Genomic DNA, 23,932 nt, shown 5'->3' on the forward strand with positions numbered 1-23,932 from the left:
AACTTAAGTTACAAAATACTCAAGGAAACTGTCACTTCTTTGGTGATACAACTGCTAACCACTCAGACTCTGTACAGTTCTTTTGTTCTGCTTTTCCATGGGCTGCCAAACAGCAGAGGGAGCACAGAGATATCTCTGCCATCAAATAAGTAGTCCAGTGTCAATTTCACTCAACGCTGCCTACAACTTTTTACAATACAATACAACTCTGTCTACCAGTTTGTCATTTTCTATCTAGCAAAAATGTGTGTGAATTTAGTACTGGGAAAAGAAGGACAGATGGAGAGTTCTACAAACACAAATCCTTGATCTATTGGCAGAACAGATACAGCACATACAGCAACAGCTGACACAAAGGAACCAATTCTCAGGGTTGGGCCCCTTACTCAGAGCTCTGCTGAGATTGTCTCCTATTCTCATACATACCACGACGACCGAGAGAGGAAGCCAAACTGGAACAAGTGCAGAGAAGGACTACTGGGATGACCAGAGGAATGGAAAACCTACCTTACAAGAGGAGACTCAAGGAGCTTGGCTTGTTTAGTCTATCCAAACTAAGGCTGAGGAAAGATAGGATTGCTCTCCATAAACACATCAGAGAGATAAATACCAGGGAGTTAACTTAAGCACCAATGGGGACACAAGAACAAAGCACATGACTTGATGCTCAGACATCTGCTGGTAAAAAATACAGCAGTGCACAGATTATTGGAATGCACTGGAGTCAATTTTTTCTTTCAGAAGGTGGAGAAAGCTACTGGGGCGAGGCTGTTCTAGATTTGATTTTGACAAATAGGGAGGAACTGGTTGAGAATTTGGAAGTGGAAGGCAGCTTAAGTGAAAGTAATCATGAAATGACAGAGTTCATGATTCTAAGGAATAGTAGAAGGGAAAACAGCAGAACAAAGATAATGGATTTCAAGAAGGCTGACTAGCAAACTCAGGACGTTCGTAGGTAAAAGCCCATGGGAAGCAAGTCTAAGGAGGAAAACAGTTGAAGAGAGTTGGCAGTTTTTCAAAGATATGTTAAGGGGACAAGAGCAAACTATCCCACTGCATAGGAAAAATAGAAGCATGGCAAGAGACTACCCTGACTTAACCAGGTGATCTGAAATTCAAAAGAGTCCTGCACCAGCACTGGTAGCTACTTCACTGGTGGAGGTGGGTTTTCTATAGAGCTGGGAGAGCCGCGACTACACAGCCATGTTAAAGCGCTGACGTGAAGACATGCCCTTAGTTTAATAAGTGTATGGAGGAGATCATCTGATGAGACTGCCTACAATGGCACACAGCTGATCTGTGACTGCTAAAAACAAATATCTCCAAAGTCTGATGATGGGACACTAGATGGGGAGGCTCTGAGTTACTACAGAGAATTCTTTCCCGGGTGTCTGGCTGGTGGGTCTCACCTACATGCTCAGGGTCTAACGGATCGCCATATTTAGGGTCGGGAAGGAATTTTCCCATGGGTCAGATTGGCAGAGACCCTGGGGGGTTTTCGCCTTCTTCTGCAGCCTGGGGTACAGCTCACTTGCAGGTTTAAACTAGTGTAAATGGTGGGTTCTCTGTAACCTGAAGTCTTTAGTCATGATTTGAGGACTTCAGTAACTCAGCCAGAGTTTATGGGTCTATTACAGGGGCGGGTGGGTGAGGTTCTGTAGCCTGCAATGTGCACGAGGTCAGACTTGATGATCAGGATGGTCCCCTCTGGTTTTCAATCTATGAGTCATGTCGCAAGAGGCAAACCACCATCAAACTGAAACAGCTTTCAGCCAATACTGACCTAGGCTCAATCTAGTGGTGAAACGCTTCCTGCGTTTCTTAAAAATCAACATGCCTCTTAATTTAATCTATTGTACACCACATTTTGATGACAGCACTTGGAACAGAACCTGTTAACTTGTAACTCCCTCTGATTGTCAGCTTCTGGGACAGCAAACAAAAGCTACAAGCAACACTAGAAGATACTCTCCAGCCAATAAACATCAACTTTCAGTCAAATTTGAGCCTAAACTCTTCCACAATGTACTTTATAAAGAGTAGTCATCTCAGGTTCACAAGCATAGTACTTCTGGGCAGCCACAAATACTCGCCAAAAGTACAGATCCTGCAATGAGAGTGAGACCAACCTGTGCAGATCTCATTGCAGGGCTGGGATCAGCTGACTGAACATGAACCTAATTGAAACCTACAGCTTTCACAAAAGAGGTGGGATTCCTTTTACAGATTTCCTTACGCAATACAACCCATATTTTACTGAGACTGATTTTTTTGAAGTAAGCAGCTTAAGAACAGCCTAAACCCGCAGTCCTGAACAAGACATCCTTAAATAAAAATCAAGCACATATGGCAGGGCATATTGCTCTCTATAGCAAATTACAGTTAAAGCTCTTTTTGGTAACATCTTAGAATCATAGACTACCAGGGTTGGAAGGGACCTCAGGAGGTATCTAGTCCAACCCCCTGCTCCAAGCAGGACCAATTCCCAACTAAATCATCCCAGCCAGGGCTTTGTCAAGCCTGACCTTAAAAACCTCTAAGGATGGAGATTCCACCACCTCCCTAGGGAACCCATTCCAGTGCTTCACCACCCTCCTAGTGAAATAGTGTTTCCTAATATCCAACCTAGACCTCCCCAACTGCAACTTGAGACCATTACTCCTTGTTCTGTCATCAGGTACCACTGAGAACAGTCTAGATCTTTGGCATCTCCTGGGAGTCTGCAATAAAACTGAATTCAGATTTGTATATTGTAAGTGTTCAGAGACATGAAGGGGCCTAGAGAATCCTAGAACAAACCTGATGCATCACCAACTACCTCCATTTATTCACATGTGTGGCAGAGAAGCACAGTCCCCTAGGGCTAGGACAAGATTTCTCAACCCGTGGGCTGCAACCCAAAATTGGGTTACCAGAACATTTCAAAGAGTCGTGCGGCAACTCTTGTGGCTTTGCTCCCCTGGGGCTGCTCAGCTCCCTGCTCTGGGCATTGCCAACTCTGGGGTTGCAGTGCCACTCTGGTTTGACCCAGATGCCCCTCCATCATAATAGGAGACTGGCCGGGACAAGTTTGAGTGGCACTACAACCCCATGTACCAGGTTGCAACACCACTCCCACAAACGTGGCCCAGCCAGCCAGGGCCACACCTGAGTGGCACTGCAACCCTGGAGGTTGCAACGTCCAAAGCAGGGAGCCGAACCCAGCCAGCCCCGTGGGACCAGAGCTGCAGGAGCCACCACTGCAGGATGAATGCGAGGTGGGCTCTGGAACCTGCCCCCAGGGCTTCCCCTTGGGGCAGGATCCAACATCCCCCACCAGCCTATTTACTGTATTGCAACAGGCCATCAACAATTACAGATGGGTCCTGAGCCCAAAAAGGCTGAGAACCAGTGGTCTACAACAGTGGTTTTCAACCTTTTTTCATTTGTGGATCCCTAAAAAATTTCAAAGGGAGGTGCAGACCCCTTTGCAAATCTTAGACACAGCCTGCAGACGTGGGGTCTGTCTGTACACCACAGGTTGAAAACCACTGGTCTAGAATACCAGCCACTAAGCAAAAGTCAAAGTTGTAAAGTGGACGTGGTCAGAAACATTCACTCAGTATAAAAACAAAAACAAACACAGACATGCTCTTTGGTAGATAATCCCAGTAAAAGGCCTCCAACGAGACCGGTTTTACCTAACACAGAAGCATCCTGGGGCACAATTTCTCCAGCGCCAGCACGGATAACCTCCTTTAACACCCCTCTATCACCAGTAATGTCCTGCATGCGTTGGCCCAACCGCTGGTAAGGAGACTATGAACGGTAGAAAAAGAACGAGGCCACTTAGCCAGCAGATCTGAACAATGCACTTCTACATTATTAAATGAAGATGTCGCAGCTGTAACTAGTTAGAGGGTCTCCGCTCTGAAGGACCCTAAGCCCTGTGCTGAAATCCTGCAGAATATACACAATCCTGCCTCAAAGCTGTACTGTGACGGCAGCATCTCATGCTCCAGACCCCGTGCAGCGGTTCCGCGGCTGTGACGTTCTTGGATTTCTCACACTGCAACAAACTTTATTCACAGCCTAAAATTTAAGGCAAAAACCAGACATGAAAGGGCTAACGTGCGGGGTGTATAATGCAGATTGGCTGACTTTGCAGCATTAGGATTAAACACGGTACTTGGACTCTTCACTTTAACCGCAGCCATGGCCCCCCCAATCTCTGGGGCTGGCGTTGGAGGAGCGCCCTGGGAGTTGTGTCCCGGCTCCCCAGACACCAGCCCTGCCACACTTCGCTCCGGGCCTGGCACTTTGGTACCACTCCAGTTGGGCGGGTATTAAAACGGGCTGGGCCCCGCGGGGCAATAACCCCGCGCCCGACCCCAGCCGACCCAGGCAGCGGGTTCCCAGCCCCGCCAGGAGCACCCGGGGCGGATCTGAAACACCCGCCGGCGGCCTTGCCCCGGCCTGGGACTCGGGGCCCCGGGCCGCGAACCGGGCACAGCGCCCTGCGGCCGGACCCCGCGGCGCTGGGATCCGGAGTCACTTCGCCGCCGGGCCGGGCCTGCTGAGGGGCCCCAGCCCCGCCTCACCGCGCCGCCCCCGGCGCGCGCCTGCAGCCCGTTGAGCTGCTCCCGCGTCCAGCCCCGGCCGCGCCCCGCCATCTCCCGCCGCCGCCTCGCGCCGAGCCCCGCCCCACGCGCTCCAATCCGAGCCCGCCCGTCTTGCTCCAGCCAATGGCGCTCCGAGAACCCTTCCCCGCCCACCACACCGCCCGAGCACGTGCCCGGTCTGCTGCGCCTCAGGACACCCGGCTCCCCAGCAGCCAATCAAAGATCGGCGCATCACCAGTCTCAACCAATCCCACAGGGGAAGCGTTGAGACGTAACCGCCACCGCCCACCGATGAAGTGAGGCATGCTGGGACATGTAGTTTCCTTAGCGCCCCTCCACCGCCAGCCAGAGCGAGCAGTACCACGGGGGGGCAGGAGCTGCCCTGCCCGGTGCTGTGGGCGGCCCTGGGGCCCCCTGCACCCACCCGTGTCCTGCCCTGCGGGGGGAGGCGCCCCAGTGGGGCTGTGGGGCAGGCACCATGGGGCAGGCAGGGGTGCTGGGGGAGTTGGCTGCCAGTGGGTGTTAAGCACCCGCTAATTTTTTTCCATGGGTGCTCCAGCCACAGGGGCCAACTTTCCAATGTGCCGGGTGGTGCTCGACCCCCGTCCTCACTCCTCCCCCCAGCCTCCTGCACACTGTGAAACAATCAAACACTTCGCAACCTGATTCTGTAGGAAAGGAGAAGCCAGCCCTGCACCACCAAACGGCAGGAGAGGCGTTGGTGGCGAGCCCTAGTTCTGTTCGGTCTATATAGCCCCCTCACTGTATCTGAGCACTTCACAAACATTAACAAACTCTATCCTTAGAACAGCCCCGTGGAAGGGAAATATTATCAACCCATTTTACAGAGAGACCCAAATGATTCACTGAAGGTCACCCAGAAACCTAGCAATTGCAAAGCAGTCCCCCTCCTCTGACAGTGGCCAGAGCTATCTGCTTCAGAGGATGTTGGAAGAACCACCCAGTAGCAGATATGGGATAATCTGACCCACACATTGGGTCTCCTAATCCTTTTTTGTTAGAAATTGGTTTAAACCCTGAAGCATGAGGTTTAATATGCCATCCAAAATATTCTCATTAACTACCGTAAAAGTTCCCCCCCCCCAAAAAAAAAAAATTTCCATGAAAATATTTAGGTTTTCTAAACTGTTTTCAGTAAAAGTTTCAATTTTTGGTTAAATATGTGACCAAAAATTGAAGAAAAAAAAAAGGTTTCTGTTTTTGTAGAAAAACCAGAAAATTTCAACCCAAGTGAAAATGTTTTTTTCATTGAAAAAATGTTTCCATCAACTCTGCCAGTTGGACTGGATCCATGTAAAACCCCGAAACCAATGGTACTTAACTGTTCCAGACGACTGTATCCCTTTCAGGAGGTGATTTGTCTTGTGTACCCCAAGTTTCACCTCATTTAAAAACTACTTGCTTACAAAATCAGACATAAAAGTACAGAAGTGTCACAACCACACTAGTACTGAAAAATTGCCGACTTTCTCATTTTTACCATATGATTGTGAAATAAATCGCGACCCCCAGGTTGAGAAACACTGATATAAAACAGTATAAACGAGCCATTGTGTGTATGAAATTTTAGTTTGTACTGACTTCGCTAGTGCTTTATGTAGCCTGTTGTAAAACTAGGCAACTCTCTAGAGGAGTTGACATACCCCCGGGAAGACCTCTGTGTACCCCCGATGGTATGTGTACCCCTGACTGAGAACCACTGTCCTAAAGGACTTCCTTGGAAGCCATATGCTGACTGAAGTAACCATCTGAATCTCTCTTATCAAGTGTGGAGCTTTCCGCGGCTGGCTATTCAGTCATATGATGTGTGTGTTTACACCTGATTTTCAGTGAGCTCAGGGGGAGTGGAACATGGGGTGTGGTAGGGTGTTAGCATGAGGTAAGCACCATGGATTGGTGCGGGAAGATAGGTAGGCTCTTGTTCTTTAGTACTTGTTCTCTCCATGGCTGTGGGCTGTGGTGGGTCTCATCTTTCTGTATGTTTGCGGGCCAAGTTTAAGAAAACAAGGGGGAAAGCTCTCAGTAGGACTTAAAGAAAAGGGAAAGAAGTAGGTGTGACAGGGCGCTCTTGCTTTGCTGCCGTGGAAGCTGTGTGTCCATCATTTGTCAGAGTTAGCTGGATTCTGCCCGCCTGAGGGGACTGAACCTTTCTGTCAGTCGCAGGCTGAATAAGACCCCTCAAGGTTTGCTCTCTTGCCGAGCACCCTGCAGCTCTGAAGGGGCGAGCCGGAGAAGGAAAGAAAGGCTGAGCAGTGGAAGGTGAGTAGTGCTGGCTCTGGGGCTCATTGAGGGCTGTAAGGTTTATTTAGAGGAGTTTCTTTTGAAAACCCTCCCCAGTCTATGCACTGTGGAGTCATCGGCTACTGAACTTGCTTCATCTGAAGTGTCTTCTCCAGCCTCTCTCCCCACATCAATACATCAGCCAAGACTGTGTATTTGTGTTTTCAGTCGTTTACTATCTTGTAATTATGTGTTTAGTTTTTGGTTTGGGCTGTGATTATATTTTAATTCTTTGGGCACTGTCCCAAGCACAATCTCTCTGGGCATTTGTCCTGCGCTCTTTGCATTGGAGTTTGAGTCACGTTGCACGTTTGAAAAGCCAGTACAGGGAAAGGTTTCTGTATATGTCTCCCCATTTCCCCTTTGGTCTGCATGACTTGTTGTGGGAAGATGAGATCATGGAAATGAGTCTAACAGTCCCACTTAGATCTGAAGGAGGGTGGTGGTCCTCCTGGTTTCTTTAGGCAATGACCTTCCTTAGTGAGCATGCCCTCAATGAGAATGACTTCACGGTCGTTGCTAGTCCTTTGCAAAGCTCTCATCTCCTTACCAGCAGTAGCTCCAGCTTGGCTGGGTTTGGCTTGAGCCCGCTGCTTTTTGTCTAAGTGCTGAGGTCCTCCAAGCATTGAGAGATCTGGGAGAGGGTGCCGTTCACATTAGCTGGAAAGCGCCGTGCTTCATGTTGTGTGTGTAGTGCTGGCATTTGAGCCCATGTGATTCACAATCCCCAGTTCCTGTGCCCAGGAGCACAACAGAGAAACCTAATTGACATAATCTTCCCTAGCTGCCTCCTACAGCGGTTAAGCAGGATGGGAGAGGTGATGGATCACTGTGGAACTTTACAGGGGAGGCAGAGAAGCTGGTGCCCATCACAGCTCTCTGGCTCTGGTCCAAGCAGAATGATTGTAGCTACCTCAGTGCCTTCCCACAGACCTCAGCTTATGCCCCTAAGACAGGACATCAGCATTTCATTGATTGACACTGAATGACATGAAGAGACCCTGCACTATGAGAATGGATAGATGGCTCGTCTTCATAGCCATTTCTGTACTTTCTCCTGACCTGAAGCCTGACTGGGAAGGCCCAGAGTATTGGACGTATCCAGGTGGAGTTAACAGAGCGCCTTGATGAGTTCTCACTTAGCCTCCTCAGAAGTGAAAGCACAGCTAGTGGGTGGTGCAGGAAACGCGGGCAGCATGGATTGTTTCCCAAGTTCTGGCTGGACTAGGCCATGCTTAAAGGAGGTGCTGTCAGTCTCAGTTGGAAGGGGCCCCAGGAGCTCTCCATGCTTTCACCAGACAAGGAGAAGGATCAATCATAGGTGGTGCATGGATTTTCTGCAGTGTTTCTAGGACTTCCAGCTGAGGGATGGTCCAAACTCGGAGGGAGGATGTTATGTTATTGCTCCAATGTCTATGTCTGGAGAGGTCATCCCAGATGTGGGGGAATCTTTTCTGAGAACAGGCTGATTGCATCCTGCAGCCCAGAATCTCTTGCTGCCAGGAGCGTGGAGCCGTTCTGGGTTGGCAGAGTGATTCTTGCTCCAGAAATGTTCGTTGGGGTTTAGCTTAGGGGCAGGGGTGCCATGGCAGAGGAGATGGAGGATATTGCCACGGATCCACATGACCCAGCTTTTAAACAGTCTCTTGGAGGAACCTCTTCAGCCCAAAGGATCCCACTCCTCCTTCAGGGTTGGCCACACAGCCTCACCGCCTCCAAGACCGAGCCCCTGGGCTCCAGCACTGCTGTTTCAGACCATGAGCTGTGTCCAGCAAGTCCTATTGAGATACACTCTGTATGCTCTTCAAGGACTACTGCACTTCAGCAGGTATTTGCAGCGACCCCAGGCAGCATTTTCAAAACAGAGTAGGGTTTATTAGTCATCTGGAACGCAGCATTGGGAGCCCTTAGGTTAGCACAGAGAAATCAAGGTTAAGACATAGTCCATCTGGCCAGGCCAGAGCAATCCACCAGCCATGCTGCTCCAGACTTCATTTCATGCTCTCAGTCCCTTTGCCCGTCCACAGGACGAGCTGCCCAGCCTCTCCCAAAAGTGACTCTTTATTCCCTGCCTGGTACCTCTCAGTCCTTCTTCCCTGCTGAGGGTGTGTGTGGGGGAACCTCCTTCCTCTTGGTCATTGGTTGCTAGGTGTGAATGAAGGTTTCCCATTGTCTTCTCAGATTTTCCACTGATACGGATCAGTCTCAGCCAGTCCTTTAATGATCCATTAAGTCTATCCCGGACAGCAGGTGACACACACACCTCATGTCTCCTGCGCTGCCCCAGGAGCAGACTTAACCCTGTAACTCCCATTGGAAAGCAATGCAAAGTACGGAGGAAACTGAGGCACACACAAGATTCATAAAAATATTACAGAAAATTCCCACTTCGTCACAGGCCTCTTGGCCTTTTTCATGGCCAAGGCACTGCTTGTAAGAATTCCATGCGCCTGAGTCTCTGCGTTTACTCACGTGTTAAGTTTCTTTCCCTCCAGCTGCTTCTGTTGCAGGTCATGGGAGAACCATAGAGATGTATGGAAGTGAAGAGGGAAGCATTCGTGGGCCAGAGGGGCAGTGACAATGCTTAGCAAGTGGTTGTAGTCCTTCAGGGAACTCTGTACATTCAATCATTGATATTAAACTAAAGTCAATTGTAGATTTATTCGAAGTTTTCCAGCGAGATGGTGCATGTGCATATCCCTTAAATACCCTGAAACATCACAGCGTCTAAGGGGAAATCCTCCACCCAGGCCTGACTCAAGAAGGGAGTGGGTGTGAGTCTCAAACCTGGATTTCGCAGCTTTGCTTCAGTATCGGATTGGAACAATTTACCCGGGGTCCTGATGGATTCTCCGTCACTGACAATTTGTGAATCCAGACTGGATGTTTTTCTAACAGCTCTGCTCTGGGAATGATTGTGGGGCAGGTCTCTGGCCTGTGCTCCAGGAGGTCAGACTGGATGATCACAATGGTCTCTTGGGGCAGTAAAGCTATGAATCAGTGAGTTTTTTCTCAGAGGATTTCTGTGGGTGGTTGTTCTATAGTCCTGTCTCCTGAGCGTCGACTCTTTATTTGATTGATTCCTCCATTCATCTTGATATTTCACATGCATTAATTCCAGGCCTCCTAACCATGGGCAGCGGGAGGCTGAACCTCCCCAAACAGCATCGTGTGGCTCTGCCCACACTCCGCCCCCAGAAATGCCTGTGAGTTTCTGCTCTTTCATGGCCCAGGCTGGGGCTGGGCTCGACGGCCTCCTGACAGGACTTGGGGAGGCCAGGGCTGGTGCCCGCCTGGTTCTCCGTGGCTGGGGTCAGGGGCCCTGCGGCTGCACCGCCTGCTCCATGCTTCAGTGTAGGGGTTGAGGGCACTGTAGCAGCACCACCCGCCCGGTGCTAGGGGTTGTGGTCGGGGCTGGGGACGGGGGTGTTGTCCTGGGTGGGGGGGCAGTGGCTGCTCTGGGCTCCAGCGGGGAAGGGGGAGGAAGGAGAGGGGCAGGGCCTGGGGCAGAAGGGGAGGGGCCTTGGGCGAAAAGGGAAGGGAAGGGGCTAGCTTCCCCCAACTGCCAGTTCACCCGCCACCCATGCTCCTAACGCATGTTACCATGAGCGCAGGGGACTGGACTAGACGACCTCTCCAGGTCCCTTCCAGTCCTACCCTTCTATGAGTCAATGATTCTACGTACAGTATTTGAGCCAAGGATTCAACAGAGACATAGAAATGAGCCCAGTGCCAACGAAGACGTGTCCCCGCTGTCAGGGAACACCCCACTCCACTCCCCCTCTATCCCGTGCAGAAGTCTGGGGAAACAGATCGGCCTTGCAGCTAGTCATCAAATAGGGCTCCGGCCAGCCCAGAGGGGAAATAAGCGCAGTCTATGCCCTTTTATCAAGAACAGCCCTATTCTGTGTAAATGGGGCAGCCACCGACTGGAGCCGAGCACAGCTGTCCTGCGATCACACCAGCAGCGGGGCAGGATCTCAAAGGTCAGCAGGGCCCAAACCATTCCCAGTTTCATAGGTTAAACCAATACCTAACACCTCACACAGAAACTAGTGGGCAGCCAGGGTGGATCACAAGCACCACTGGAATGTGCTCCCCGTGGAGGGATCTCCCATCCTAGGTGGACAGATGTGTTTGGAGGTTTATTCAGTTAAACACCCCAGAGGGATGTGCTCCTCCTAAACTCCTCAGCCGGTGGGTGACAGATTTCCACTGGAGGCATCCTGCTTGTTACATTAGGAACTGTTCTCATGAACTCTGTGTTTTCCAGCCCAGGTGCTCTTCCTCCAAGCCTGGACCAAGCCACCGTGCCGGGACAGACGCCTGTGGCAGGATGGCTCGGAAGATGAGTGTCTGTGAGCTGGAGGACCAGCTGCTCTGCCCCATCTGCCTGGAGCTCTTAAAGGAGCCGCTGATGCTCCAGTGCGGGCACTCCTTCTGCAAGTCCTGCGTGGGGTCCCTGGTGTGCAACCTGGACCAGCAGCTCCTGTGCCCCGTGTGCCGCCAAGCTGTGGACTGCAGCACCTTGCTGCCCAACGTCACGCTGGCCTGCGTCATCGACGCGCTGCGGACCCTGGGCGATTCAGATCCCAACCAGGAGTCCTGCCCTGTCCACCACAACCCCCTCAGCCTCTTCTGTGAGCAGGACCAAGAGGTGATCTGTGGGCTGTGCGGCATCATTGGGGCTCACCGTCAGCATAAGATCATGCCAGTCTCTACCGTATACAGCCGGATGAAGGTAAGCGCCTGGCAGCGGGTCATGGGCACTGACTGCGTCATGGCACCTGTTGGGGAAAGACACAGGTGATAAAAGCACGGCCAATGGAGCAGCCCTGATTGGACTGCCAGACCTGCTGGGGGTGTGAGAGGGGGACAAGAGCTCTGGCACAGGTAGTTGAAATAAATCCTGAGCCCGGTGTGGGAACTGGGAGCACACCAAGACGGGGGATCGGGCTCGCTGGGGTTTGTCCCGCAGCCACAGTAACCCACGGGGTCTGAGCACTGCCGTCAGGAGGTGTGACTGCAGCACGAGTAGGCGTGATCAAAGCTAGCTCGGATAACAGTAGTAACGACACAGCCAGTTGCATGGGCTAGCCCTGCCCATACAGGACCCCGCTGTGCTGCCAGGGGTTCACTGCTATTCTTACTCAAAGTAGCTTTGACCTGGCTAGATCTGAGCCGGCTCGGCTGCGCCTCAGTGTGCCGCAGTCCCACACGCACCCTCGGCGTGAGGCCTCATATCCCATCATCAGTGTGTCCCTGGACCCATCCTGCGTTGAGGCTCAAGTGAACTTTGACCCAGTAGCATTGGAGCAGAGACTCCAACCAGTGACACTACTATTGGAAGGGTCAATAGACCAGGGAAAAGCTTCTGCAAGCCAATTGCTTAGGCCCCTAATTTATTAGCAGAATCTCTGTGCAGCCCTGAGCTGGACTAGAACCTACCATGCCCCAGACTTTGGGGAAAGCGAGACCCTGATCACAGCTCAGGCCCGTCCGTAGTATCAATTAAACATCTCAGAGCCCAGCCTGGAAAAGGCCTCCCAGGCTCTGTGCCTGCTCTGTCTCCATGACTCCAGCGCAGATGGCCTAGTGATCCGATCGCAGGGCTGGCTCCTCTGTTCCAGCCCCACGGCGGACAGTGACTGGCTCCATCTGTCACCTTGAGCAAATCCTTCAATCTGCTTGGCTTGCTTTCCCGCTCTGGGAACCAGGGATAACAACATTGAGCCAGCTCCCCGGGGCTGCAAGGGTTAATGTTTGCCTGCGAGGGAGTGCAGGAGGCCTGGGAGGGCGGGGATGCTGGAGGTCCTTTCATCTCCACTGTTCAAAGCCCTTTGGAAAAGGTGGGCTGATAAGAGCTGAGATAAGGCAGCAGGGAAGCTGGGACACAGCGCTCTGCTAGGCTAGGCTGCAAGGCAAACAATGGGCTCCGAGCTGTTGATGTAACCAGCACCCAGCAGATCATGTGGCAGCCAGTACATGGAAACGCGCAGCCTCAGCCCCTGCTCCCTTCCGCTCCTGACACCAGATAGGGGGTGGGAGGCAAGAGAAGTGTATCCTGCCCGGAGTCGGGGCCCTGTTCAGAAGTGGGGTGTGTCTGGGCTGCGACAGAACTAGAACCTTGACTCGGGCCAACTCTCCTCTCCCTGACTCTGGTAGCGGCTCTAGTTCAGGACCCTGAATGTGCTGAACTGGGATACCTGCTTCAAGGCTTTTCTGGGTCCCGGCTGCTCACCCCAGTGAAAATGAGGAATCATAACCAGCATCGGTGCAGAGCACAGGGACGCAGTTACTGCAAAAGAACCCACTCACTGGTGGCATTTGAATCAGTGTCATGCTGGTCACTCTGGCTACACCCCCAAATCGTTCTCCACCCGATCACCCAGAAAGGGCAATGAGCAATGGCCACTGACCAGGTTAGAGGAAGGACACAGGGATTCACGCTATGCTTGCTTTTAACTTTATTCATAGTTTGGAACAGGGATTAACACTCACACTAAACAAACTGCAAATCAGAGTGAGATAATGGGCCTGCCTACACTGATCCAATCTAACACAGTAGGACTGGAGCGGCCTCGGGAGGTCATCTAGCCCTTCCCCCTGCTCTGAGGCAGGACCAAGTAAACCTAGACCAGCCCTGACCGCTGTTTGCCAGACTTCTTCAAAACCTCCAATGACAGGGATTCCACAACCTCCTCTGGAAGCCGATTCCAGAGCGAACTATCCTTATAGCTAGAAAGTATTTCCTAATAGCTAACCTAAATCTCCCTTGCTGCAGATGAAGCCCATTTAGGGTGACCAGATGTCCCGATTTTATAGGGTCCTTTTCTTACCCCCCACTCCCTGTCCCAATTTTTCACGTTTGCTGTCTGGTCACCCTAAGCCCATTGCCTCTTGTCCTATCTTCAGTGGACACAGAGAATAATTGATCACTGTCCTCTATAACAGCCCTGTTGTCAGGTCCCCTGTCAGTCTACTTTTCTCAAGCCTAAACACACCCAACCTTTTTAACCTTTCCTCAGAGGTCAGGTTCTCTAAATCATAGAATCATAGAATCATAGAATATCAGAGTTGGAAGGGACCTCAAGAGGTCATCTAGTCCAACCCCCTGCTCAAAGCAGGACCAATTCCCAGCTAAATCATCCCAGCCAGGGCTTTGTCAAGCCGGGCCTTAAAAACCTCCAAGGAAGGAGACTCCACCACCTCCCTAGGTAACGCATTCCAGTGTTTCACCACCCTCCTAGTGAAATAGTTTTTCCTGATATCCAACCTGGACCTCCCCCACTGCAACTTGAGACCATTGCTCCTTGTTCTGTCATCTGCCACCACTGAGAACAGCCGAGCTCCATCCTCTTTGGAACCCCCCTTCAGGTAGTTGAAGGCTGCTATCAAATCCCCCCTCATTCTTCTCTTCTGGAGACTAAACAATCCCAGTTCCCTCAGCCTCTCCTCATAAGTCATGTGCTCCAGACCCCTAATCATTTTTGTTGCCCTCCGCTGGACTCTTTCCAATTTTTCCACATCCTTCTTGTAGTGTGGGGCCCAAAACTGGACACAGTATTCCAAATCTCTAATCGTTTTTGTTGCTCTCCTCTGGACTTTGTCCACAGCTTTCTTAAAGTGTGGCTCCCAAACCTGGACACAGGACTCCAGCTGAGGCCTCACCAGTGCCGAGTAGAGCAGAACAATTACCATCAATGTTTTACGTAGGACATTTTTGTTAATACACCCCAGACTAATTTTAGCCTTTTTCTCAATTGCATCACATTGGCTTATATTCAATTTATGGCCCACTGTAACCCCCGATCCTTTTCTGCAGTGCTACCACCCCACCAGTTATTCCCTGTTATTGTGCTAGACAGAACACTTACCAACTAAAACAATGTTCGATGTTCAGGGTTTGTCTTGGCCAGGAAAAAAGGTGCTTTTAAAATTGAGTTGGGTAACATGATTTGAAACACCACTTACCACCAAGTGTAGACACAGGTTATTAATATCTTACTATCATGTTAGCTGGTTGTATTGTAACCTAGAATCTTTTCCTAGTCTAGACAGACTCTGTGTAGATAAGTACACCTCTACCCCGATATAACGTGACCCGATATAACACGAATTTGGATATAACGCGGTAAAGCAGCGCTCCGGGGCGGCGGGGCTGCGCGCTCCAGCGGATCAAAGTAAGTTCAATATAACGCGGTTTCACCTATAATGCGGTAAGATTTTTTGGCTCCTGAGGACAGCGTTATATTGGGGTAGAGATGTACTGTCATATTTCACAGCACGTCAGTTGGTCGTGGTTAACTCTGGTGTCCACCCAAAAAAAAAAAAAGGAATTTGCAAAATAGGGAAATGTGATTGTTCAACCACAACCATTGGCTGGGAGACTCGGGGGCAGGTGTCATACCTGAAACTGCTTTTAACTCATGTTTTTAAACTGAGGAGGTTTCAAGCTGATGATGTCCTTTTAAATAGGTAGTTTAACATAGTTCTGTTTATGTTGTAAATTGTATCCCATATAACACACAGAACATGCTAAATAGCCCAATGAATGTAGCCCTTGGACCCTAAACTTTTGCATTTCCAGACGCTTAGAGTGTTTGTGCAAACTTAACCTTGCAAGAGTTCTGTGGTTTTTGCATTTGCTATACAACACCGGTTCGCTCACCACTCAAATGCCACCACCTCTAGGGTGGAATTCAGCAACTGTTTAACAGTGCATAGCAATTTAGATGTTAAATGAGCCCACAGGGAGAATCTTAGATGGACAGAACATAATTACCCAGTTCTGAATTTGGCCCAGCTGCTAGGGTTAACAGTATCGAGGTAACACAACACTAAAGAGGCCTAGAGGAGAGCTCAGGCAGGATGGAAAAAGAATGATAAATGAATTCCCCATGGAGCCTAGGAGAACGTGGTCTCGTCGTGCCCTGTAGTCCATGGGGGGAAGCCAGTGATCAAGGGAACATGAAGTATGACTGACCCCAGGAGAGCTAGTTCCCTTCAGGGCCAGGCTGGCCTGCACAGATGGGGGGGTGTGGGGCCCAGAGCCAAACCCCGTCAGGTGGCTACTCCCTTGGGTGCAATAGAGACTCCAGACTAACAGGAGGATGTTCTGCCTTCGCAGGAGGAGCTGTCAGTGCTAATAACGGAGGTCCAGCAACACAAGAGGAAGCTGGATGAACACATCAGCAAGCTGGTTAACAATAAAACCCGGATCGCAGTGAGTGCAGGGAGCTGTGAGAGGAGCCCATGCCTGGGAATCTCCTGGGGCCCACCCCGGGAGCAGCCCCAGTTGCGATTACTGCTCCCGGTTGGCTATGGATTGCACACATCCTATTAGTTGTCTTACGCCGTCTTTCCCACCCCGGCCAGCTTGTTTCTCATCCCCCTGCAATGTCTCGTTTTAGCCTGTAAGCTCCTCACGGCAGGGACTGTCACTGCTATCTGTTTGTACAGCGCCCTGCACAGTGGACCCTGGCCTGATTGGCCATTAGGCACTCCAGCCATATCAATGTTAAATAATAATAAAATCCCAGAGTGCCCTCTGCCCCACACCGGGAGGGGTTCTCCCATCCCTCCCAGAGTCCCAGCCCACCAATCCACACCATGCCAGAGCCTCCTTGGTCCCATGTCCTCTGCCTGCTGGGCGAGAGGCAAGTGACTAAGTGTCTTGCTTCCTGGGGCTGGGCTAGGGTTACCCGGGGCTGCCCCAGCCCAGGGGGAAGGAGTAGATGACCTCCTGAGATCCCTTCCAGCCCTACAGTTTGACGCTTGCTTTCTGTTGCTAGCAGAGGAGGGGGGTTGTTGTTCTTCACAAAGTGTGGTCTAAAAATAGCCCTGCTTTTCAAAGGGGTGAGGGGGGCATCTCTCGTGGCTCTGAACCTCCTGGCAGGCGTACAGACAGGCTGGGCAAGTCATTGTTCAGAGCTGGTTTGACCCAGTGTCCTTGAAAGTGAGATAACCAGTGTAAAATATCCTGGCCAGGACTAGCTCTCCAACAAGATCAATACTGATAGCTTGAGGGCATGTTTGCCCTGCCAGGGGAAGTCAGCTCTGGGCTGATTTCCATGGTCTAAGCAGTAGGAGTGGCCACAAAACAAGAGCTCCATTTTGTGAAAAAAATAAATGGCAGTTTCTGCATTTGGTTTCATTCTGTTTCGGGACAAAACCAAGGCAAGGAACTTCCAAAAAATGTCACGAAGAAAGAGAGATCCACTGACCCCAGAATAGCCACTAGCCGTTCGCCTGGATCTCCCACATGCAGGTGAGGGATCTAGCCACTGGGCTCTTCTGGAGGGCGTGTGCCCTGCTGTAGAAGGCAGGTGGGGTGCAGTTGGCCCATGGTCTGCACTGGGCATAACACCCTATAAGCCAGTGGAATGACTGAGTTGTGCTAAGCAGGGAGCGGGCAAGGCCACCCCGCGCCTTGTCCTGGTATTTTCCTCTGGCTCCTAGAACATGCTGTCTCCCTGCAGAATGAGTCCGACGTCTTCAAGTGGGTGATCCGGAAGGAGTTCCAGGAATTGCACCGATACATTGACGAGGAGAAGGCCAGCTTCCTGGGGAGCATTGAGAGGAAGGCTGGCCACCTCATTGCCTCCATTGAGTCCCAGGTCACGCAGACGTCAGACGCCCTGCACAAGCTGCAGGAGATGGAGAGCTCGCTGGAGAAACTCAACAATGAAAGTCAGCTGGATTTCATCCGGGTGAGTCTGTCTGCCAGGGGAATGACCATGGAAACTCTGGAGAGGAGACGGCCCTATACCCCACAAGGCAACCTGGGAAACAGATAGATGCACCCCATGCACCCTGCGGGGAGAGCAGACAGCCAGATCTCCCCATGTCCCCTCCCTGGGAAGCAGAAAGCCAGATTTCCCCCAGGAGAGGGGAGAGCCAGGTACCTCCATGCAGCCGCCTTGGAGAGCCAAGAGACGGGCACTGTGCCATGCCTGCCCATGGCGGAGTAGCCTAGACAAACTGTGGCTCTATGGCACCCTCTCCAGCCTCTCTCCACCTGGCAGTTGATTCCTCCCATCCCTGTGCCCTCAGCCCCATCCTGGCTGCCAGAGACACCCTGTCCCCAGTCTGTGCGGCTTCCACTGACCCTCCCTGCACGGGCGGGAAGCGGAGGTGGCAGTGAGAGGAGCCCTTTGCTGGTGCCAAGGTCAGATGGAGAGTGGGTGAGAGTGCTGGCCAGGAATCCTCTGCAGCGTTCCCCGGGGCTGAGGCTGTCAGCGCTAACTCTGCCTTTGCGTGTGTTGTGTTTTACAGAACTACGGCTCATTCCCCTCCAGGTGAGCACTTACCCTCCACCCTTGGGACCCTCCTTCGAGCCATTGGGCAGCCAGGATGGCTAGAACCCACCAAGGGGAAATGTTTCCTAGGAGTGGTTACGGCGAGGGCCCTTTCATGGGGGGAGCAGGAGGCATTGAGGGCTTGACCCCAACTCTAGTGGTGAGCAAGGACTGTGCCCATGCCAGCTGCAGTTGGCACCCCTTCTCCATGCCAGTGGTGCGGCAGCATCTCCAGTGCTGCTGGGAGCAGCCTGGCAGCGAGGCACCAGGCTTTCTGCTCCCGTGGTCTCCACTTTCCTAGAGAGGAGTGACGTAGTGCCCACACCCCCTCCATCTGGCACGGCTTAGTGCCCATGCCCTGGGGGCTGCCGAGCACCCACTGCCCGGCGTCCAGCTCACAGAGCAGCCAGGGAGACTCTGAGTTCTGCCAGATGTGGGCAACGGGGAGAGAAGCAGGGCCCGGAAATGTTCTCACTAAACCCCACTGCATGGGAGTGTCTTTCCCTCCAGGTCAGAGTTTCTCCCCCAGCACCCGGCTGAAGGGACCTTCAGCGCCATCTCCTTTAAGCCAGGTTTCCACCAAGATGACATCAAGATGACAGTATGGAAACGTCTGCTCCGCAGAGTCCTGCCAGGTACTGCACGGCCCACAGTAAGTCCCCTGCAGCGTGTTCAGGGTACGCGTGTACCTACGGTCAAGTGCATATGCTCCCTCCGGCATGCACCACGCTGTCCGACACACGCAGGGCTGCTCAGGCATGCACCACGTGAAGCTTTGCATGGGTCACTCTCCTGGCTATGCGAGAGCCTAGGCGGGGTGCTGCCTGGGGACAAGACCAGCTCTACTGGATCTGACGCATTAGGCTGCTCGGGGCTCTCCCAGGGTTCCTTGCACCTGGCCAGGCCTGCCTCTCTGCTCAGGGCTCTCCTGGTCCTGGTCCAACCCACACAGCTGCTCAGGGTTCACCTGGGCCCAGCCGCTTGGGTCTGCCGTCCTGTAGTTCTTCTGATTGCCATGTGTTTCCTTAGCCCCAGAGACGCTGAAGCTGGACCCGGTGACAGGACACCCGCTGCTGGAGCTGACCAAGGACAACACCGTGGTGCAAAGCAAGCTCCTCTACCAGCGCCGGGGCAGCATCCCTGAGCGCTTTGACTCCAGCAACTGCATCCTGGCCAACAAGGGCTTCTCCTGGGGCAAGCACTACTGGGAGGTGATCGTAGGCACCAAGAGCCACTGGCGCCTGGGCATCATCAAGGGCACAGCTAGCCGCAAGGGCAAGCTGCACAAGTCTCCCGAGCACGGCGTGTGGCTCATCGGCCTGAAGGAAGGAAAGGTCTACGAGGCCTTCAACAACCCCCGCACCGTGCTGCCGCTCACGGCCCGGCCCCAGCGCATCGGCGTCTACCTGCACTACGAGAAGGGCGAGCTGACCTTCTACAACGCCGACAGCCCCGACGAGCTCATCCCCATCTACACCTTCCAGGCGGAGTTCCAGGGCAAGCTCTACCCCATCCTAGACATGTGCTGGCACGAGCGGGGCACCAACGCCCTGCCCATTGTGTTGCCCACGCCCGCCATGATTCGAGACACACAGGCTCCCGACAGCAGCCTGGACCCACCGGAGCCCACAAAGCTCTAGATCTCCACCCAGAGCCCCCCACCCTCCCCACCGTTTGGGGATTGTTAGAGCTCTCTGAGCTGTGCTGCCCAGCTGGGGAGGGCTCTGCCATTCAAGCCTCAGGGTTGGGAAAACAGGATCTTTATCCCTTAAGAGCAGAGATGGGCATGAACCAAACCAGCCTCCCACCCCCACTCTCGGAGGAATTTGGACCTGATCGCTGCCATTTGGACCCATCCCCACGGCTGTTTTCCACCTGTCTCTGCCGCCTATTCCCCATCCAGACTCCTGTGTGCGGCACCATAATGACTGCTGGGGACTGATGCCTGCGTCTCAGGCTGAGGGTCATGCCGGAGCAGCGGGCACAGAGAGAAGTATCCTGCACCCATGCACAGGGCCCCAGCTGTGCAGAATTAGAGAGGATGAGACAGAATCCAACCAGCCAAGACAGAATTGTCTCCGTCAGTGGTCAGAGCTTTGCATGGAGTGTCAGCTGCTCCTTAAACAAACCTGTTCTCCCTCCCCAACCCGACTGTTCCCCTTATCACAGTGTACCAAGGCCCACATGCATATGTCCTTGTATAGCCTCTAGGATCTCCCAAGTCCACTACTCAACCCAGGCGCCCTTTAGCTCATGCTTTCAAATCAAGAGCCCCGAGTTCATTCCGTCCCAGGTGACCTGACGTGGGGCATCACTGCACATCGCTTAGCGGCTGGCTGGCATTAAACAGCCACCCAGCATTAGTATGGGTTGCCTATGTGCCCTTGCTAGGGAGGCTTTCCCCAAACATCAGAAATCCACAGTGGGGCAGATCCCCCTGTGTGTCTGCAGGGAGTGAATCTGGTGTGATGGATTAGTTAAGTCTGTACATGTCTAAATCAAACTACAAACACCATCTTATGAATGCCATTTTGAGAGTAAACGTATCTTCACTGTTGTCTTTTTATCTGCGTCTTGGACTGGGATTGCTGGAAGTGTTAGCACATGGCTAACACAGAGCAACAAGAGTGGTTAACCTGGTGGTTCTCCCATCAAATGGAAGCACCCTAGGATAGCAAGCAGCCTACTTCTTAGGGGAACCAGAGCTCCCAGGTGGGCTTGTAATCAAGTAATGTATCAACTGACAGGGACTTGAAGCCACTGAGGAGAGTCACCTGATGGGGGGCACTGGGACATTACAAAAGGAAGCCTCTCCCATCAGCAATTTCTGAGAGGCTATCAGGCCCAGAAGGCAAGGCTGTACAGGGAGTGGCAGGTAGGGGAGCGAAGGAAAGGAGGGTCCTGGGACCCTGAAAGGAATGATCAAAACCCAAAGAGCTCTGTGAGTGGTGTGAACACTGGGGAAAAAATTCTGCTTGTAGGTTTGTGTTAGTTTCCATAGATCTGTAGATGTCTAGTGCTTTATCTGTGAGTAAAAGGTGATTGATTTAGAAATTCCTTTGTGTCCCTTGTGTTCACTGTCACATAGTCCCTGAAGGGGGAAACAGTCATCCACAGGGTCCCCAACTTCAGAGGAACTCGGGGAACATGCAACAACATCAGTGGGACAAATGGAAGATGCAAGGGCCTAGCGAATGACATAATCATCAGTGTGGCACTGCTCAGACGGAGGATGAAATATGTCACAAGTTTGTCATAGAAATCAGGTGGTGGTGATGGGAATATTCCAGCCTAGTTTTTTTTCCCCCACCTCGGATTTCTATGGTAACAAGCTTGTCATGTGTTTCAGTCCCAGCCCTAGACCTGACATAGAATTGCTTTTACAGAACATTCACAAGTGCTTTTACCCAGCCATTAATGGGTAAATGATGGGGTGCCACAACTTCCCTGGAGGAAGCTGTTCCATGCTAGACACATCTCACTGTCAGGAAGGTTTTTGTGATATTAAGCCTCAATTCTCCTTCCTTTTGTCCCATCCTTTCTACATACAGGGCCTTGTGCCACTCTCCATCTTTGGTGTTTGGACTTCAAATCCTCGCAGAGGACGATCGTATTTCTCATTGGCGGCATAGCCAAGCTATAAGCATTTATTCTCTCTGACACAGTAAGTGCCACCAGCTGAGGCGGAGAGGCTAGGCAGAGACCAACCCTGAGACTGAGGTTAGTGGGTTAACTCGGCCCAGCACAGTCTACTTGTCCTGCAGAAGGGAGTTTGTTTGGAGAGCTGAGGGAGAGCCAAAGGGGATTAGTGTTTGGAGAGAAGCTAATTAACCTCTCTGTCCTCTGTCCTTGCTGCCTGACTTCCCTCGAAGGTGTCTTTGGAGGTGGGAAGGAGGTGGGGACCTCTGCCTGCTGTTCCAATAGCCACCGTCACCCCTCAGGTGTTGCTGGGGAGAAGCATTAGCCCCCATTTCTGCTGTCTAAATTGAGGCCGCCAGCGCGTGTGAAGCATGTTCGCAGCAGGGCTGGTGGAATTAAATCTGACCCCACCCCACACACTCCTCCTGGGTACTGGGCCTGCCTGGCACTGGGGGACCCCAATCCCCTCCGGGTACATGGGCCTGCCCAACATTGAGGAATACCAGCCCCCCTGGGTATCAAACCCCAACCACCACCACCCCAGGTACCTGAGCCTGGCAGCACTGAGGGACCCCAACCCACCCCGCTGGCGTACCCTGGGCCTGCCCAACACTGAGGAATACCAGCCCCCCGGGTACCAAACCCCAACCCCCCCAGGGTACCTGGGCCAGCCCAGCACTGGGGGACCCCAATCCCCCCGGGGTACCTGGGGTGCCCAGGACTGAGGGGTGGGGGTCCTGACTAACCCAGCCCTTCCCTCTCAGGGCAGTGACTACTCCCAAGATCCTACCCCCGCCCCAACCCTGAGCATGGGGGCAGGGGCACTGCCCCCAGGGGGCTCTGATCTCCCTCCCTGCCTAGGCAGCTTAGAGAAGCCTGTTTCTCCCTTCCCGGCTGCAGCCTCCTGCCCCCCACCCCATGGCTCTGGGCACTGTGTGTATGTGTGTGTGTGGGGGGGTGACTGCCCCTCACACAGCCACACCCCCCAGCACAGCTTCCCCCCACTTTCCCCCCTGCTCCATGGGAAGCCTCCCATTGGAGGAAACTCCTGTCAGGCACTCAGGGCAGCTTCTTGTTGGTTGAAATGTCCCAACCTGGGACTCATTTCCTCCCCCTTCCCTAGGGCTCCTGTCTTAGCCTCCCCCATTCCCTCCCATCTCTCCCAGCCCCCACACCAGTGGCTCCCCATTCCCTGGGGGGGGAGGGGAAGGCAGGTAATTTCCCCTGGTGGCAAAGCCTGTCTCCTCCTGACCTTCCCCTTCTGCCCCTGCCCCCAGCTGAGGCCAGGCTGCCCTTATGCCCTCTGCAACACAACAGTCCCCTCCCATCCCCACCTCCCAGACCCTAGCAGCAGGCCCTCCAGCGCTCTCCTTCTAGCCCAGGATGTCCCATCCTCTCCACCCACCCCCAAACAGGTAGGCTCCAGTGCCTGCCCCCTACACCTCTCCTACTCCTTCCCCTGCCTTTCCACTTCCCTGGATTACATACCCCACCCCCCTTATCACAGGGATGGGGGCCGGCCATGGCGGCTTGCTTCTGCAGGGAGCGGGATTTCACCTCGGTCCAGGGGCTGGAACTGCCAACAGCTGAGCCAGGGTAACTGAGCCACCTGCAGCGTCTCACCTCACCACAAGGAGCCTGGAAAAAATGGACCCAAATCACAACACAAGAATAGTGCGAATCCTGGCAGCGCTGCTCAGAGTTAATGGGTCCTTCCCTCAACCCCCTGCTGATGCCTTGTGCCCCTGCCCTTTGGTGTGGCAATACCCCTGCACTCTCTCCTTCATGGGGCATCAGTGACCCAGCGTCACAGGGGCACCGTTGTCGCTCATTCTTTAGCTCCCTTATTTCCTGCATTCCTGGCTCCCAGGCGTGTTCCTGACAAACGCAGGCACAGACTATCCATTGGATTTGGATCGACACAAGATTTCGCTGCTCCTGCGGCTGCTGCCACGTTCAGGCTTCAGATACATGGGGAGCTGTAAGGCCGGGCCCAGCCAGCTGGATTTGGGTCACATTATACTCACTAGGGCTCTATGGGGAAGAGCTGGGGCACCCCTGTTTCAGTCCCCGGGTGATACAAATGTGATC

At 52.8% G+C, this 23,932-nt stretch overlaps 2 protein-coding genes across 5 annotated transcripts in view; one reads left to right on the forward strand and one right to left on the reverse strand.

Annotated features, from left to right (window-relative positions):
• The window catches only part of FKBP6 (FKBP prolyl isomerase family member 6 (inactive)), a 63,010-nt gene extending 58,300 nt beyond the window's left edge, over positions 1-4,710 (reverse strand). For 2 of the 4 annotated variants that reach the window (XM_065573060.1, XM_065573062.1), the window contains exons 1-2: positions 4,581-4,710; positions 3,681-3,798 (exon numbers count right to left, since the gene is read on the reverse strand). In XM_065573060.1, coding sequence (XP_065429132.1) covers positions 3,681-3,798; positions 4,581-4,652 — 190 coding nt within the window. In that variant the 5' untranslated portion in view covers positions 4,653-4,710. Of the gene's footprint in view, positions 1-3,680; positions 4,072-4,580 lie in introns of all 4 variants that reach the window. The other 2 variants (XM_065573061.1, XM_065573063.1) reach the window with 2 other exon arrangements.
• A 1,725-nt stretch (positions 4,711-6,435) lies between these two features.
• On the forward strand, positions 6,436-21,250 carry LOC101944900 (E3 ubiquitin-protein ligase TRIM50). The gene is made up of 7 exons (XM_005314574.4): positions 6,436-6,881; positions 11,176-11,643; positions 16,033-16,128; positions 17,384-17,614; positions 18,180-18,202; positions 18,713-18,837; positions 19,232-21,250. The coding sequence occupies exons 2-7, from the start codon at positions 11,239-11,241 to the stop codon at positions 19,840-19,842; spliced, it is 1,491 nt and encodes a 496-aa protein (XP_005314631.1). The 5' UTR covers positions 6,436-6,881; positions 11,176-11,238; the 3' UTR covers positions 19,843-21,250.
• Positions 21,251-23,932: the final 2,682 nt, after the last annotated feature.

Source organism: Chrysemys picta, chromosome 19, assembly GCF_011386835.1.
Source record: "Chrysemys picta bellii isolate R12L10 chromosome 19, ASM1138683v2, whole genome shotgun sequence".
NCBI lineage: Eukaryota > Metazoa > Chordata > Testudines > Emydidae > Chrysemys > Chrysemys picta.